Source organism: Austrofundulus limnaeus, unplaced genomic scaffold, assembly GCF_001266775.1.
Source record: "Austrofundulus limnaeus strain Quisiro unplaced genomic scaffold, Austrofundulus_limnaeus-1.0 Scaffold23, whole genome shotgun sequence".
NCBI classification, from domain to species: Eukaryota; Metazoa; Chordata; class Actinopteri; order Cyprinodontiformes; family Rivulidae; genus Austrofundulus; species Austrofundulus limnaeus.
Window position 1 is genome coordinate 3404440 of NW_013952425.1, and position 18709 is coordinate 3423148.

The 18709-nt window shown below is 40.6% G+C and overlaps 1 protein-coding gene across 6 annotated transcripts in view; it reads left to right on the top strand.

Annotated features, from left to right (window-relative positions):
- LOC106514880 (serine/threonine-protein phosphatase 2B catalytic subunit alpha isoform) overlaps window positions 1-18709 on the top strand; it is a gene marked incomplete at its 5' end in the record, with an annotated part of 103676 nt that overhangs the window by 66828 nt on the left and 18139 nt on the right. For 3 of the 6 annotated variants that reach the window (XM_014004405.1, XM_014004406.1, XM_014004409.1), the window contains 6 exon segments: window positions 1432-1509; window positions 2160-2254; window positions 11991-12116; window positions 13829-13900; window positions 15965-15991; window positions 16987-17071. In XM_014004405.1, coding sequence (XP_013859859.1) covers window positions 1432-1509; window positions 2160-2254; window positions 11991-12116; window positions 13829-13900; window positions 15965-15991; window positions 16987-17071 — 483 coding nt within the window. 6 annotated transcript variants of the gene reach the window in all.

Genomic DNA, 18709 nt, shown 5'->3' on the forward strand with positions numbered 1-18709 from the left:
ATGTATCATTTGAATGAACTGAAATATAATCCTAAAAAATTTTTTGAAGCATTTTTTGAGCAGTAGCAACAAAAAACCTGATTTTGATGAAAACGCCTTAAAATTTTGAAATTTTCGCTGTGAGCTAGAAATGTTTTTATTTCTTTCCAACTGGGAAATCTTAATATACAAATACTACTTGAGGTTTCCTCTTTATGTTGACATCAAAAATGATTCAAAAAATTTACATAAAATTAGGATTCAGACCAAACAGTGATGTATCATTGTAACCATCAAGACAAATTAAAGTCATATCTCTGGATAAGCTGATGATATCAGGATGATCCAGGTATCAAAATGTAGCGTTTAAAGCAGGAATCTGAAAATGTAATTAGGTCATTTTGACCAAATTTGACTTAATCCTCATTTCAATATGATGGGTCACATATTTCATTGTTTATTTGCACTCATTTAGAAAAAGACATAAGAAAAAAAACTTAAGAAAATACAAGGACAAAACAAAATGGGCTTGATGTTTATGGGATGAATCTTGTCGTCCTRGGGTTCTTCCAGTTTTGATGTGGTGGGTGTCGGTTTTGGTTTTGAGCAATCCAGGTGTTCCCGGACGTGTTTGCAGTTGAGCAGGTTGCTCGTGTTTTTGCCCACAGCAGCAACTTTAGCTCGGCAGAGCTTTTAGTGTGCTGTCGTTTAATTGGCAGCAGAGCTTTTGGAGCCGGGGTACTTCAGTATGTCGATGGCCGTCCCCTTTTTGGACCYGGGTTCTTCTTGGGCGTTGCCCTCAGCTGTTGAGTCACCAACATATGATGCCAACGCTGGTACACCAACATGCTCAATGTAGCCTAAATCAGCTGAAACATTTGTATTAATTACAACAAATCCAAACATCTTCTCTGAATTGGATTGTTTTTGTCTATGTTTGACAGCAGCTCTGTTTTAAAGTCAGATTATGTCAGAATGAAGGCACGTAGCTGTCGTGYGTCAGTTTTCTTTTAAATTTAGAAGGAAAAAAAAGGCTGCCTGACCTCGTCCTGGTTTGATTCTCTGCAGTGAAGCTTTTGCCCCGGCTGCTCGCAGACTGAATAGATCAGCGTGAACTTAAAACAGGCTCCAAAACATTTCTTTTTGTTTGTTTTTGAAGAAGCAGCTTGATCTGATTTATGTCATTCCTTATTAAAAGTAAATGTTAAGTATGTGAAGTCACGCCTCAGTCGTTTTGATTTAGAGTTAGAATTTGTAAACTGTTACACACATTTTAAGGGAAATAAGAGCTGCAGAAAATTTTTTTTTGTTTATCCACTATGACTTTGAGTACAATCAATAAACCTTTCAACCTCCTTATTTATTTGTTTATTTTTCATCGATCGCCCTTCTTTGGGCTTACTGGGATTTTTCTTGACGTATGAGTAAACTAAATGTCTCTTTATTCAACAGCTACCCTGCAGTCTGTGACTTTCTACAACACAATAACTTATTATCCATCATCCGGGCCCACGAAGCACAGGATGCTGGGTGAGTGTCGTGGCATTTCGTCTTCTCCCCCATCACACAGCAGAGGGACTCGGAGCAGGGCGCTAAATGAAAAGCAGTTTTTTTAGTGTCAAGGTTTTTTTTTTTTATTATTATTATGTAAGCCTGTCTGGAGAGCAGGATGAGCACAGGGTTGGACGTTTGATAAGGGGGGGCGTCACATTAATCCAAGGAATGAAAACAAATCCAGCATGGAGARTCGGCCACATGTGATGCAACAATGATGAGTCACTAGCTGAGCTTCCATTAAAAAAAAAAGAGGGGAACTCACAGTTACAGCTATGCAACAACAAAARAAGGAAGCACAGCAGCAGTTCACCCAGCTTTTCAGTCTCAAATGGAGGCAAACCTCTTAGAAAAGTTTRTCTTCTGGAGCAGACAGTGGGTTTGGCTGTGTTGTTTACATAGTACTCCCACAGCAGGGTCATACGAGACACCTGGCCACATCTCAGGTGACCTCATCGCCCCAAGGCGCCTCCACACACGCATGTGTAGGTCTAACAAGTCAACTGTAAAGGAACATGCCAGCTTGAGGCAAACACATGCTAAGTGAAAATGAAGTCATACAAATGATCACTGCGAATTGTTTTTTCAGTGATAAACTCRTGCTTCTCTTCTTCACCTTCCTCCAGATACCGCATGTACAGAAAGAGTCAGACCACTGGCTTCCCGTCCCTTATCACCATCTTTTCAGCTCCAAACTATCTAGACGTCTACAACAACAAGGGTAAGGAGATGACGCTGTTTTCCCACTTTGACAGAGGCAGACCAGAATAACTTTTTAAATTCATATAAATTAAAGTTCTAATAAAAAAAAAAAACACTAACAGTAGATTTATTGGGGCAGTGATAGATTGAATAATTCAGACACCTTTAAGCTTCAAAACACAGAAACATATAGTTTTATTTACCACTTCTGTTTTAGCCCAAAAGGGGGCGGGGCTATTGCACCACTAAAATGTATAAAAAGGTATTTTAGCACCATTAAAAGACCGGAAAGAATAAAATCTGAAGATATTTGGATCCATTTGAATCTGTCGCACAGTACTTCCTAAGTCACCTGTTTGTGTTTGACAGTCAAAGGATATTATTTTAGCCTTTTAATATCTTATAAATGCACAAATCTGCTCAGTATCCACAGCACATATGTCATATTATTATTGTGAAACGAAGTACGGTAGATTATTGCCAATTCAGTCTGCACGTGCTTCACCCAGCGCTGAGACAGGCTCGCCTTTATGCTGTGAGTCAGCACTTTCCCACCCCCCAGAACAGGCAGACTGTGATTTAACTTGGGGATGGGGCTAGGTGGGGTGGGTGTAATATGGAATGGATGCGGCATTGGGCCAACCACAGGAAATGGAAATGGGAAGGAAAGAGTGCTGGTGCACGCTGTGTTGCAGTTCCTCTTGTGATGAAATGCCATAACACTGCAGTGCTGCTGCTGTGAGGACACACACAGGAGCCGCGGCTGTCCTGAGGACTTTTGTTCTCTGCTGGCCTATTTGTGGGGAAACAGTCTTTGATGTGAGATTGGTTTGCTTTGTTTACTGTTTTTTTTTCTCCTCAAGCTGGCCAGCTCCTCCTTCACTGCACAGTATAGACAGAAACAGTGAGGCAGTGCGTCAGTCTGAACCGTTGTTTATTATTAGGGAACCTTTTTGTTCTACCCCATGCTAATCTTCTGTGGTTTGCTGTCAAAATAATTTGAACAAACTCATGTCAGGCACATATTGTTCTGATTTTAGCTTTCTGTCACTTAGAAAACCATTCAGGCTTTAATGCTGATTCAGCATTTCCATTGTTTTCTAGGTTTCTACAGATGTTTTCTGGTATCAAAATACCTCTGCATACTTTGTGCTGTTTTAACAGTTAATGTTAAGACTACTACTGCTAATGCTAGCGCTACTTATGCCAAAGCTATTTGTACAAATGCTAAATCTATTACTGCTTATGATTCTTCTGCGAATGCTAGTTCCAGTAATGCTAATGCTAATTCTATTACTGCTAATGCTATGCCTACTGATGCTAATATTAGCTGTACCACTAGTAATGCTAATTCTAATAATGCTAATTATTTTGAGTCTTAAGCTAGTGCTAGTTTTAGTCCTGCTGTTGCTAGCTCTACTAATGCTACTGCTGGTTCTACAACTGCAAATGCTACTACTGCTAATGCTAGTTCTAATGGTGCTAATTCTACTTCTAACATTGCTAATGCTAGCTCTACTACTGCTAATTCTTCTGCTAATGTTAATGCTAACCCTACTATACTACTTCTACAGCAGGATTATCATATTGTTTCAGCTACAATAACCATTTAAAGCAAAACTGAAGTTGGTGTAAAGGTTTTTATAATGTTTATTTTTTTGCTAGAAATACTAAAAATCCACTCAGTTTTTGGCTTCATTTAGATTAGCTTGTTAGTCCAGTCAGAATTAAACACTGAGGTCCTTTAAGAGCAATCTACAGCAGGTAAGAAATGTGTTAATAACCTTTCCATGAAACTATTCTAATTAAGGCCTTAACTAACCTTTTAATATGGAAATATCGCAAAAAAAATCCTTCAGTTTTATACAAAGTGTCATACCTTGCACCTTTAATAGGTCGTGTGTGTGGGTTCATCAGTAGAACCTAAGCTTCTGTAATGAATCTCCACCGCTCTCAGCTTTGTGCTGGAGCCCTGAGTCTGCTGAGCAACGCCCCTGTGATTGATAGCCAGTGGAGCCGGGGGGGAATAAATCTTAAAACGGAAGGACAAGGCACCAGCAGCCCCCATCAATCCTGCACAGGGAATCATTCGGAGTGGCCAATGAGACGTCTCCACGTGGGAGGAAAATGCACCTCCAATCAAAGAGCAGGAAGCTGAAGTAAACTGAACTCGTAGCTGAGTTGGAATAATCAACGTTTGAATGATGTGATTCACTGAAGCCCTGCTTCTTTTAATTCAGTCTTTTAATTTTGCTGGATGGTGTTTTTTTAACAACCTAAAAGTCTGCATCTACTTCAAAGGTCACACTGGGTAATAGAAAGTGAAGATCCTTTTCTTCACACCACAGAGAGTTACAGATCAGTTGATTTTTTTCAGTTTCAACTTCCTCTCTTGTGGTGTTTATTGAAACCAAAGCAACAGGAAGGAGTTAACAGAGTGAAACTTGAATGAAAGAATCAGGACATCCGTCTGACTCGCTCAGAACCAGGGTATCGTTTTATCCTCCATTTCTTCCGCGCGGTGAAACCGAGTGGGATGATTCACTTCTGGAGAAGGATGGAGGCTGAGGCAGCGAGGATGGAAGTGAAGGTAGCGAGGATGGAGGCTGAGGCAACGAGGACGCCAGCGCAGCAGGTCTCTTTCTCCTCGTCAGTCATGCCAGAGAGAAGACGAGTATCCCTGCCTGCAGATGCTCATCCATCTGTTAGCGCTCTGCCCATTACTGGGCTTCCCTTTAGTTTGCTGTAAACACGGTTCTGTTGCAAAACTTTTCATGCTGTGTGAAACAAGAAAATGAGCTGCGTGATATTAGACAGGACTGGTACCAACCGGAGTTCACCTGGTATTACCGTGTAAGTGACTATTAGATTTGATTAAAAAGGCACAGATTACTCAACAGATGACTGGAACTGGTCAGTTTTCATCTTTCGTAGTAAAACTTCAGATTTGTTTAGTTTTTCTGGTTTATGAGCATGATTACTAAGTGACTAATAGATGCTAATAACATCACATCCTAAGTGTGTAATTATTTACTAGGTGAAGACTCAAAAATAACTATAATGTCTTAGGTGGAAAACAAAGCCAGAGGAAGCACTGGAGGCTTAAGAAGCTTCTAATAGGAACGAGTGACTTTTAATAAATTGATGTTTGCTGCTCATTTTCCTGCTCAGTAACAAAGACTAAAAATATTTGCCAGTTATGGGACATAAAGGGTAAAATCATGTGTATTATGCCAAGTTTCTTAAATACAAATATATTTTCTTTGACTTTTTGTATTTCATGGATATGCATGTCACAGGCACTTTAAGGTTTAGAAGCTTAGCTGTTCCCAGGACTGCACTCTTCTGGACAGACATCTGAGGTTCTACCTGGGATCTATTGGAGCCCCTCTTCCATCAAGTGCTCTATCACTGAGGTCTTGACTCTTCACAACTTCTCTGTTTCCTCTTCCACCACTTGATTTTTTCCATCTTCTAGCGCTCCTCCCTGACGTTACGATTGCTTGGGATTGCAATGTCTACTGAAACATCACTGCCGATTGGTTAGCCATCACCTGTTTGGCAGGCTGGATCTGAAAGTTCCATAATACCCTATTCCTATTATTCTCCACTACATTTGGTAGAGTCTCTCCCTTTTGATTGGAGGATTTTCACAGATGTTCCAGACGCTTTGTTCTGGTGCTCTGGACAGTCTTAAGGAGCATTGTGGGTCCTGTCTGGTACGTTAGACCCTAGCCTCTATTAGTGCCTCGGTGCTGTCCTTCAGTCCAAACCCCTCTACAAACTGGTATGATTTGTTGAGATCAGCCACCTCCTCAATCTGTTGGTGGTACATACCGTTCAGGGACTTCCTCCTTTTCCAGAGTGCTGCTTGAGACTTTTTTCCTGATGTCCGGATCTTAATTGTTTCATCACTACTCCTCTGCCTCCCTCTTGTCTCTTAGTCTACAGTCTCAGGGACTTGGGGTGAAACCCTCAGTGTTTTGTCTCGATGCCAGTAGCTTCTATCTCCTTTGCCAGGCTGTTGCACCAGCGGGGTAGCTGACGACTGCCGTTGGACTTTGTTCTTGCCACTCATCTGACTCTTAAGGACCTGCCTTACTCTTCGTAGGGATATTACAATCATAAGGTTTTATCCACACAGAATCACAAATCCTCACTTCCGTTTCTAATTAGATAAGACGATGACGTTTGCATCACCGGGACCCCGTGACGACATGTGGCAGAGTCACGAGTTGTGTTGCATCGTAGCATCTAGCTGCAGTCAGCACATTGTTATTGCAGACAGGCTGTTGCTGCTGTTCTCTTGGTGCAGTGATCCAGTTTTGCAGCATCAATACTTTGTTATGCTGCCAGCCTGCACCCGTGAGTTCAAGGGATCCTGCCCGCTAACTATAATTAGTATCCGTTTGTGCTTTAAATGGACTAAAAATAAAAATGGAGAAGGTACAACAAGTTCTAGTCGACGAGAGACCATCTATGAGGCTCGACTCTGTTTAAAATGCACTGCAAATAAATGCCAAGAGGCTCGGGTTTTGAGTGCTACTGCAAATGTTTTTTTATTCATTTTCCACCTCAGAATGAATTGCAAAGTGTCGACAAATAGTTCCACTCTTCAAGGACGCCATTCAGCCTCTTCTACCCACTGTGCTYATCTCATCTAGAAGTTGAGAACTGAATGTAATGAAGGCCCGAGTGTCTGCTTCTGAACACTCACCCAGTGAAACTTTAGACCGGAGGAATTAGAGACAGATATGCGGGCTGCATTAAGCATTGAGGAAAGACGGTGGGAATCTCCCCGTGGTCTCGAAGCAGATTTAACGGCGCTTGTTACCGGGGAAACCGGCTGGAGGCACTCCCTAATGAATAATTGATGAGCTGGTGTCGCCTTACGACGTGTGCATGACCGTTGCTGCAGGTTTGGAACCCACAGAACTGGAGCAGGAGAGACCTCTGCTGGCTGTAATTCAGGAAAAACGAACAGAGAACTTGCCCTCCTGCTGAAGGAGAAATAACTCTGACATTAAATATGCATTTGATAACAAAAGATACAAGCCACCCTTATCTCAATTATAAGTTTGGGTCCTAAAAAGAAAACGTGCCTTCTTGTTCTTGTAAACGAAATCTTATTTGAAGGAGTAACAGCAGGGAAGCTGACCTTCTCCTCGCTCTGTTTTCTTTCTTTCTTTCTTTCTTTCTTTTTTTTTATTTCCCCCTCTGGGCTTCTATAGCTGCATTCAGTCAAGTGATGTTTATGCAGTATGGGATGTTTATGCAACAGCTGCCCACGTGTGCAGTTGCTCTCATGYACACCAGCACACACCGATAAACACCCACGATTTCATCAGAGCGAAGTGTCAAACTAATCTTTTTTTATTTAATATCACTAATACTGCCTCTTTAAAGACACAATGGTATGAAAGCTTTAGCTAAAAGGTTTTTGTGTTTGAGAATGTGCTGGTGCTCTTTAAACGTCATCATTTTAAAAGAAATAATCCTTGAAATAAATAAATCAAACACTCCATGAGTCAAAGTCTGACCCATTTTTTTTGTTGCTACTGAGTTCATAGCTGTCTGAATGCGCTGTTCGTTTGTTGGCCATGACTGAACCTGCAGCAGGAAAGTCCCCCCGTGGTGACTGAGCCTCACGGTGTCCTCTTTCCTCAGACTGGCCTTGTGTGTCAGAGAAGCTGCAGCTTCTATATACAGCACAGATATATTTATGTTTGGCAGCTTTCATGTTCGCCCGAGTTCACTCAGTGTTTTAATCACGGTTGAGGTTACGTGAGGTGCACCGTGGTCGGTGTTCCTGAGTGCACAGATACTATGATTATCTTCAAATATAGAACTTAAACAGTCCTGAGTTATAGTATAAATTCTGTTTTATTCCGTGGAGACAGACTCTCATATAATTTTTTGAGGGGGTTTTGATCAATAGATCTTCATACTTTCTAAAAGTCTTGACCAAAAAAAAAGGGGGGGGGGGGGGGGGCAAAATGGTTGCTTTTTTACTCTGTGCTTGTTGGTTTTGTTTATTTGTTTAAGGGACTTCACTCTGAACCATTACTCCTTCAGACATATAAAGGTTCCTAAACAAAAGTTATAACATTTAACAAATAATAAATATATTGGATTGTTTGCTAGCTAGTAACTTGCTAACTACATTGTACTTAAGCTAGTAACTGTTTAATCAAAGCTACTGACCAGCTATTATCTTATCCATCCATCCATTATCCTTCACTTTATCCGAAGTTGGGTCGCCGGGGCAGCAGCTTGAGCAGGGAAGCCCAGACCTCTTTCCCCAGCCACCAGTTCCAGCTCTTCTGGGAGGACACCAAGGTGTTCCCAGGCCAGCCAAAAAACATAGTCTCTCCAGCATGTCCTGGGTCTTCCTCTGGGTCTCCTCCCAGTTGGACATGCCTGAAGCACCTCCCTAGGGAGGCATCCAGGAGGCATCATTACTAGATGCCCAAACCACCTCAACTGGCTCCTCTTGATGTGGAGGAGTAGCGGCTCTACTCTGAGTCTCTCCCGGATAACTGAACTTCTTACCCCATCTCTAAGGGAGAGTCCAGCTACTCTGCAGAGAACACTTATTTCAGCCGCTTGTATCCGCAGTCTTGTTCTTTCGGTCACTACCCAAAGCTTGTGACCATAGGTGAGAGTAGGAACGTAGGCTGATCGGTAAACAGAGAGCTTTGCCTTACAGCTCAGCTCCCTCTTCACCACAACAGACCAGTACAAAGTCCGCAAAACTGCAGAAGTTGTATTGATACATTTATCAATCTTGTGCTCCATTCTTCCCGCACTTGCGAACAAGACCCCAAGATACTTGAACTCCTCCACTTAAGGCAGAACTTCACCCCCAACCCGGAGAGAGCAATCCACCCTTTTCCGACTGAGGACCATGGACTCAGACTCGGAGGTGCTGATCCTCATCCCAGCCGCTTCACACTCAGCTGCAAACCGCTCTAGTGAGAGCTGAAGATCCTGGCACGATGACACCTACAGAACCACATCATCTGCAAATAGCAGAGATGAAATCCTGAGGCCACCGAACTGGACTTCCTCTGCACCCTGGCTGCACCGAGAAATTCTGTCCATGTAAGTTATGAACAGAATCAGTGACAACGGGCAGCCCTGACGGAGTCCAACTCCCACTCTGAAGGGGTCTGACTTACTACCGGCAATTCGAACCAAACTCTTGCACCACTTGTGAACGGCCCGTAACAACGGACCCACAATCCCATACTCACGTAGCACCTCCCCCCCCCACAGTGTACCTCGAGGAACACGGTCGAACGCCTTCTCCAAGTCCACAAAACACATGTAGACTGGATTAGCAAACTCCCATGACCCCTTGAGGATCCTAGTGAGGGTAAAGAGTTGGTCCAGTGTTCCATGGCCAGTACGGAGCCCGCATTGATCCTCCAGAATCTGAGGTTCGACTATCGATCGGACTCTCTTCTCCAGTACCCCTGAGAAGACCTTACCGGGGAAGCTAAGGAGAGTGATGCCCCTGTAATTGGAGCACACCCTCTGGTCCCCCTTTTTAAAGAGAGGAACCACCACCCCAGTCTGCCAGTCCAGTGGCACTGCACCCAATGTCCACGCAGTGTTGCAAAGGCGTGTCAGCTAGGACAGCCCCACAACATCCAGAGCCTTGAGGAAATCAGGGCAGATCTCATCCACCCCTGGAGCTCTGCCGCCATGGAGCTTTTTAACTACCTCAGCAACCTCAGCTCCAGTTGTGGACAGACCAGCCCCAAAGTCCTCAGACCCTGCTTCCTCCATAGAAGTTGTGCCGGTGGGATTGAGAAGATCCGAGAAGTATTCCTTCCACCTCCCGACGACATCACTGGTTGAGGTCAACAACACCCCACTTTCACTGAGCACAGTGTTAGTGAAGTGCTGCTTCCCCCGCCTCAGCCGGCAGATGGTTTGCCAGAATCTCCTCGGAGCCGATCAAGAGTCTTTGTCCAAGGCCACACGGAACTCCTCCCATGTCCGAGCTTTTGCCTCAGCAACAGCCACGGCTGCGGCCCGCTTGGCCTGCCGATACTTCTCAGCTGCCTCCGGAGTCCTACCAGCCAACAAGGCCAGATAGGACTCCTTCTTTAGCTTGACAGCCTCCCTTGGGGTGTCCACCACCGAGTTYGAGGATGGCCACCGCGAGAAGCACCGACAACCTTGCTGCCACAGCTCAAGGTAGCCGCTTCAACAATTGAGGCATAGAACATGGCTATTATCTTATCTACTAACAAATTTACATTAAACATAATTCTAAACTGTATTTTTAGCAATAAATTTAAGTACAAGCAAGCTATTGTTTGCTAATGCTATAGCACTTTAACTAGCTCTTAATGCTTTAACTATAACTGCATGTTCAAAGTTACTAGCCAGCTAGTAACTTGTTAGCTAGTAACAAATATACATAAAAAATAGCAAATCTATACTTTATCAAGTTTCCAGCTCAAACCTCAATGTACTAGCTAGCCATGAGCTAGTAACCTGCTAGGTTTTTAGCACTTTAGCTAGCTGCTTATGTTCACAGTAGCTTTGCTTATAATATGTAGGTGCTTTAACTAATAACTTCTAAATCTGATAAAAAGACAGGATGGAAAATTATCTTTAGAAAACTTGAAGAACTATTGATCAATTCAACTAAAAGTATTATATCGTTGGATGGAAAATAAAATTATAAATAAACTCTCGCTTCAACAATCAAGACTCTAATAGAAGGAAAATCTGCTGTATAAAAGGCTTGAATGAAACAYGTTATTTTTGTATTTAATATCACTATCCTTTGTTTTGACAAACCCTAACGGTGAGCTTCTTTTATCAACTCTTAGTTTGTCCTGTTATGTTTAATAAAGTTTGAATATTTGAAAGTGCATGTTCATCTTTTTAAAACGTGATGGGAGTAGCGTGTTTTCAGAAAGCAACCATATTTCATGTGTAAAATTCATTTGCTGTCTTTTTCAGATTAGTGTCTCGCTTGTAATTCAAACAAAAAATACGAAAATCAAGACGTGAACATAAGGCATTTTGTTGAGGTTTTAACGGTGGATTTTGTTCTGTTCGTTTAAGTAAACAAATTACCGATGTAACGATCAGTGTTAGGTTCAGTCTTTTAGTTTTGTTCTTCCTGGTTTCACTATAAACATACTGCTCGTCTGAGTCTAAACGCTGACTTTTTAACCCACATGTGCTTTCCAATAATCAAAACTCTGATTAATTGATTCACAGAACAAGAAAAAAGGAGCTAACTTTCTCTTTTCCAGCAAATATTCAGCCCCTTAATATTGATGCTTGTGCAATTTTCTAACCTTAATTTTCACAACTCTGGTTGCATTTCTGCATATAAATGAATTCTGCTGTCTAGGTACGAGATTGATGAGACTTTGGCTTTATGTGTTGGTGTGCTTGTACTTTTTTTTTAATCACCAGARGATGACTGACAAAACCTTGTGTTCCACTCAGACTCAAGTCTTGATGTGGCTGACAGATTTGGATGTTTTCACACTTATTTTATCAAATGAAGCTTCACACCTCATAAACACCTATAACTAATGACACGTTTTTAAAAAAGAAAAAAAAAACAGCAAATGACAAAACGAGGGAGCTGAAACACCTGAAGAATAAACCTGTTTATAAGACGTGCCGTAGTTTGTTGTGAAGTTGATCAACTTTCCTCAAACGGGCAGAGTTGTCGGTCGGCAGATGTATTCATCACGATGGTTTCTCGTTCACAGCGGCCGTGCTGAAGTACGAGAACAATGTGATGAACATCCGACAGTTCAACTGCTCACCTCATCCCTACTGGCTGCCCAATTTCATGGATGTTTTCACCTGGTCTCTGCCCTTCGTCGGAGAGAAGGGTGAGTGCAGATATGTGTTTGTAGCGTATATAGACAGTAGGTACTCATCGAAATTATTGCTCCATTTTCAGTTTCAGCTATTCAGATTTTTAYAACATGTTTATTACTTATTTTATTTTCAGCTGTGTTACTGATAATATGTTGAAAAGACAGGTGGAGTGTCAGGATTTGTGTCCGCTGTGTTTATTTCTCTGTTTGAAGGTTATGATGTATTTTTCTGTTTTTATTGTTTGGTTTGTTCCATTGGCTCAGCTTGGAGGAGTGTACATATGTTCTGTTATTAAAATCAAACAACAGCAGAAGCAGTTATTGGAACTGTTACAAATGGCACCAAATCTGGGGAAAGTACCACAATGCAAGTTTACATTTCGTAAAATACCAATTTCTTGTTATCCTGAAAATCAGTGTTCTTACTATTATTTGTCTTGCCTTTTAACCTCAAGTAATAACATTTTAATTATATTAAAATCAACATAAATGATATTATTTGTTTTCGCAGATATTAAGTTTAAAATGACTCCAACATTTCTATTTTTTATCTGTAGTTTTAATGTAGATACCGGTTTGTGCCAGCAGGGGGCGTTGTTGTGCCTTTCAGTGCGTTTTAACCTGAACTTCAACTGATGAGGGAAATAAAATATAATAGAAAGGTTTTCAGATACATTCTTCTATCAGTTTAAAGCTGAGTGCTAAATTAACTGATTTCCTGTTTTTAAAGCGTCTCAGCTGCTGTTAAAGTTAAAAAGAGTTTCTGCTGGAGCTGGTAGTGATAAAAGATTGACTTCAATCATTAAATAATATTAGAGGAGTTTGTTTAGAGCAGAGTAGTTTGTTCATATATTCTGGCTCCATTTGTCATATAAGAAAATTATGCTGTTGTTTCTACTTCCATATTTTAAACAAGTATTTCTAACCAGCTTCTTGTCTGTGACATGAGTAAAATACAGAAATCTAGATGTGATGCTTCTTTTTCTTTAATTTATGAGATCAGTGCTGTTAAATGGCTCAGAATGAGCACAGGCTGCACAACAAAAAAAGTCAAAATATAGATTTTTGCATWAAAATAAGTCCAAAACGACACCATGTCCCAGTTCAAGTAACTAAAACAGCATTTAATCCTCCTAATCTACCTTTAAATCTCTCATTTTATTTACTCTGCTGTTCGCAGGAACGCTGGGAAATCCCTTCATWTAATGTTTGGTGTCATTATGAAGCTCAGGGATTCCCCTTAAATTTACTTTTTTTTTTAAATTCATCAATTTGAGTGATTTTGTCAGCAGCGGTCACATTTAGTAAATAGCAGTTCATTAGGAGTGAGGACAAATAAGACTGAAAAGGGTTTTTACCTCAGAGAACCGTTTGGCATTTCAGCGTTCAGCTCTGACACATCTGTGCCTGTTAATCACAAAGAACTACTGCTGACTCACCGGCTGCTGGAAGCCCGTTTTAGGTTTAACCCTCCTGAACTAGACCCGTCCTCACAAAGCCGCCAGGTCCCCACGGAGGAGTAAAACACTAAAAGTTCCCCTTCTTTAAATTCTAAGACCCCTGAAATACCTGAAACCTGGATTCGAGGGATTTTTTTTGTTTTTCAAATGATTCTAACTTTATTTGTGAGGAAGAGGCAGTAAGACTGCACCATTTTTCTTTGTGTAGATATAAAACTGATCAATGCAGTGATTAAATAATCAGTTTTTTTCCTCTCCTTACAGTGACTGAGATGCTCGTGAACATTTTGAGCATTTGTTCCAACGACGAGCTGACGACTGAGGAGGAGCTGGACGGTGAGTTTCCTCTGTGGTTCCCCTCAGTGCCACTAGACGGAGCCCTCCTTCCACCGTTTGTGCTGTCAAAATAAAAGCTTCACAGTTCTTAAAATGCTGTGACGTTTCATACAACATTACAGTTAGTTTTGATATTTATGCTTTTTAGAGTCACATATCAGCAGCAGGTTTGGTTTTCTCGAGTTAGCTTATCTACAATCAGGTTTTCCCTTGAGCAAACAGGAAATGATCTCACCTCTTCCTCCTCCTCCTCCTCACACAGTCCTCAGAGGTGAGGCGTTAGGATGTTACCACATCTGAGTCACGTTTAAAAAATGTCTTGACTTTTAAACGTTCTCTTACCTTGGAAAGCAGAAGAATAACCGTTAAAATACGACTAAATGTTTAGATTTAATTTGTATTTTAGCTCTTCCACATTTTTTTGTTTAAAATAAAGTTCCAGTTAAATTACTTTAAAAGACAAATAGTTGAAATTGTAAAAGGGGCAGAAACTGATCAGCCGTCCTCTAACATCTCTTCATGTTTCATCAATTCATTCTCTCAGCGAGCCTCTGATTTCTCTACTTTTTGTTTCCTCATGAGTCGGTGTGGGCCGGCAGGAGATCGTGACCGTACAAAAACCTTGAGCTAAAGTACCACCAAGATTTAAAGATTTTTAAAAGATATGTAAATTGTTATTATTTAGTTATTTATTTTAAGAAACGTTAACAACTATTACTACTAACTATGGAACAACATTCAGTTTTTTCAGGAGAAATTTATAAGCTGGTAGAAATTAATTTAGCTTTTCCATTTCCTTTAAAACCATTGTGTTAGCCATAAGTAGCAAGCCTTTTGCCGCTTTTAGTTAGCATTTTGCTACTTTTAGCTTTTAACTAGCCTTTTTCTACTTTTAGTCAGTTTTTTGCTACTTTTGATATTTTGCTAGCCTTTTGCTACTTTTAGCTTTTAATTATCCTCTTTCTACTTTAAGCTACCTTTTTTCTATTCTTAGTATTTAGCTAACACTTTTTGTTAGCTTCATGCTCTTTTTCCCACGCTTGGCTTTTAGCTAGACCTTTGCTATTTTTAGCTAACCTTTTGCTACTTTTAGCTTTTAATTTGCCACTTTCTACTGTAGGTTACCTGTTTGCTATTCTTAGTATTTAGCTAACCCTTTGCTACTTTTAGTTAGCTTTTTGCTACCTTACCTAACCCCTTACCCACTTTTTGCTTTTAGCTAGCATTTTCCTGCTATTAGATTCTAGCTTCCATTTTTCTAATATTGGCTTTTATTTAGTTTTTCTTTTCCACAGAAAAACATGTACTGTCTGGCAGTTCTTTGTGCTGTTTCACTTCAAAAGTATAAAAATTTGCGTAATTTCTGGATTATTTTTTATATTGAACCTTTTAACTGATCTGTTTTTCACCAAACTTTAGCTTGTTGTGTTTGATATGTTTTAGTGTCGAACGGCGTCCTGCGGAGCTCCAAAAGCTAACGAACAGCAGGGGGGGGGAGCTGCTCTGCTCTATGTAAAAGCGGAGCAAACAGTTGATTTTTTTTTTTTTTATTAAAAAGACTTTAAACGGCAGGAAAAGGCAGCGGTTCTGACACGGTGACTTTTAAACCCCGTTCAGTCGGCCCACACACAGTCATGAGTTGTTTTTCTCCTTCAGCTTTTGTTTTTTTAACCGTTGTCTCTGTTGACCTTTGAGTTGTTTTATTTATTTTTTCTCATCATCTCTGATCATCTTTTACTCTTCACCTGCTGCTGTTGCCGGGGTTACCAGTTACGTTGATTTCCACAGCCTCACAGATTTTCTCCTCTCCGTCTCCTGCTGTAATCATCTCACTCCTTTTGGTTTCACTCATCTAATTTTAAATTTAATTTGATTTTTTTGTTTTGTTTTGTTTTTTCCAGAGTCTTGTGCTCAAGTCATCGCTTCCCTTTTTCTCTTCTTGTGCTTTTTTCTTTTCACCCTTCTTTTTGTTTTCTTCCACATCCATCTTTCATCCCACAGCTGTCCACTGATCTGTCTGTCCTTTCTCTTTGTCTTCTCTTCTGGGGGGTGTCTCATGAGAAGGACAGCTAATATATCCCCCCAAAAAAGGTACAAACACTGGCTGTACAGGTGTGCTCAGCAACAGCTGGACCTCTGCTTGTCTTCTGCCTTTTTAACATTTGTCAAACTGACATCTCTGTTAAAACACACAGCTGGTCTTAGAGGTTCACACACAGTAGGGACGAAAATGAATAAATAAATAAAAACATTGAGTGTTCCAGTGTAGAAAACATAAACTACTAAAGCTTAGAAGCATGTTTGTCAAACATGTTGAAGCGACATGTTTGCAGGAGGATCAGTCTACAGACTAACACTGAGCATCAGAAACAGATAACAGAGGGTTGGCATGGATGCACCGAATGCTGAGAAAYTCTCAGATGTTGTGTCTTCACGTCAAACATTTTGGTTTTTATTTTTTAAATAATCCGAGCCTTATGCCTGGTTCACACGGCAGGATTTTAAAAWTTTCGGCCAAAACCTGAGACACCAAATCGTCGATACAAGAGGTTTGAAGTGATGGTGATAGTTTGTGGACTAAAAAAAACCCAAAACAAACTGAACTTTCTGGTCTTTGTTACCTCGTTTTCTGATTGGCTACAGGTCACATTCAACAGCAAATCTCCACACGTGCTGGTATATCAGGCCAAAACAGTCCAACATGTTGAATATCCTTAATTTTAGGTCAGAGTGGTCCCAACATCCTTCAGAGCCAGCCACATCACTCTTAACTCACCACACACGTCAGGAGTATCTCCTAAGATTATCTTTAGAGCATCACCATAATCAGAGCGTCTTTACGATTGTCATCAGGTCTGAACTCAGCCGAATTATCTTGTGGTGTGAACCGGATTTAAATAACAACACAGTGTTGTTTTTATTACTAATAGTCCAATGAACTCTCAGCCCAGTCAGGAAATCTGAATCATTTAATTACACATTTTAACGCTGTACGACTCTGTATTTATTTATTTTTATTTTATCATGGGCCATTAGGTTGAATTTGAGTTTGTGTGACAGTTTATCTGGACCTTTGCCCCCTCCAGGTGCCACAGCTTCGGCCCGCAAAGAAGTCATCCGCAACAAGATCCGTGCCATTGGAAAGATGGCCCGAGTATTCTCAGTGCTCAGGTGTGTAAACAAAACATGACCTGAATGTTTGTTGTAATAAAGCAAATCGCTAGCTTCAAAATGAAGCTTTAATTTTGTAGTAGCATCGACTGTATTGTTGATTATGGGTTTGGGGGTTCCAGAGAAAAACAATGAGGACCCCTGCTCTAAATCTTCTTTGAAATGATGACATTAACTGCTTTCAGGTGGGGGAAATGGACCACCTTAACACTAGCCAACTGCTGAAGAATACTATTTATTAATAGTTTGTTTACAATAAAGCTCTAAATTTACACAAATAGTAATTGTTGATTTAAAGTTTAAAACAGGAATGCAGACACAGATAATTACTGCATTATTAAAGTAAAGGTTACCTTGGAGAAAATAAATGTTTTATTCTTCTGGCTGCATCCGTTTCAGAGAGGAAGGGAAATAATAAACAAAGGCGGCGTTTTCCTGCCGTAAATCTGCCGCTGCTCTGCAAGCTCCAAACCCTGAACAGACTTAGGATTCTCTGAAGCTTTTGCATTAAGTCCGTCCATGTGTCCAGTACTAATAAATAAGGATTAGTTTACTGGAACGTGACGACACGCAGACATTTTTTATTAAATCTGAGCTACAAGCTGATGTTTTTCATTTTAATTAATTTAATGCCATTTTATTAGCTACTAGAGAAAGATTTTATTCCCACATAGCAGACAGGTGTAGGCCAGATTTGGTGTCAGGCTGGCACTGCTGGCATGGCAAATGGTTTTTCAACCAAATGTGGGCCAGGTCTGGCAATGATGGCACGAATTTTAGGATGACATGCCATATCTGGTCCAGTAGTAGTTTGGTTTATGTGGCCCAAACCTGGCAGTGCCACATCTTGTCCAGTTGCGCTTTGGTTTATGTGGTGCTGGCCCATGCACGGACCACCTCTGGCAAACTACATCTGGGCCACCAAAGGGTGTCATTCTTTGTGGTATTTGGGCCAACAGTTCATTGTGTCGGCCAGAACTGGGCCAGACAAATGTGTGTCCAGTTTATAGCTCGTAATGAAAATGAAGCTGCAGAAATAAACTTTGTTTGCTTCAGCTGAGAAAATATTAACGAGCTGATATTTATCACCAATAATATTTTAGTCTGTGTTTGTTTTTCTGTAGCGTTAGCAAAATAACAAATAGAAAACCAGAGCAAGATTTGCACCTACAACTGTTGGAAGCAACACATTTCAAGATGGCTGCCACAGCTATTTGGCTTTAGGAAATCCAGAACTGACTTTAACACTGTTTTACAGATGTTGAGCTAAAATTTGGTGTGGTAGTAACTGATAGTCAGCCCCAATGGTAGCTACTACTTAGTTACCAGCTTCCTGTGTTTGTGTTTGTTTCTATTGATGTCTTTGTGTTTGACATGTTTGTCTTCGTTTTTGTTGACATGTTTGTTTGCTTGTTGACGTATTTGTGTTTGTTGATGTGTTAGTTTGTTTTTGTTGACATGTTTGTGTTTGTTGGCATATTTATGTTGGGTTTTGTTGATGTGTTTGTTGATTGTTGACATGTTTGTGTTGGGTTTTTGTGACATGTTTGTGTTTGACGTTGACATGTTTGTGTTTGTTGACATGTTTGTGTTTGTTTTTGTTGACATGTTTATGTTGGTTTTTGTTGATGTGTTTGT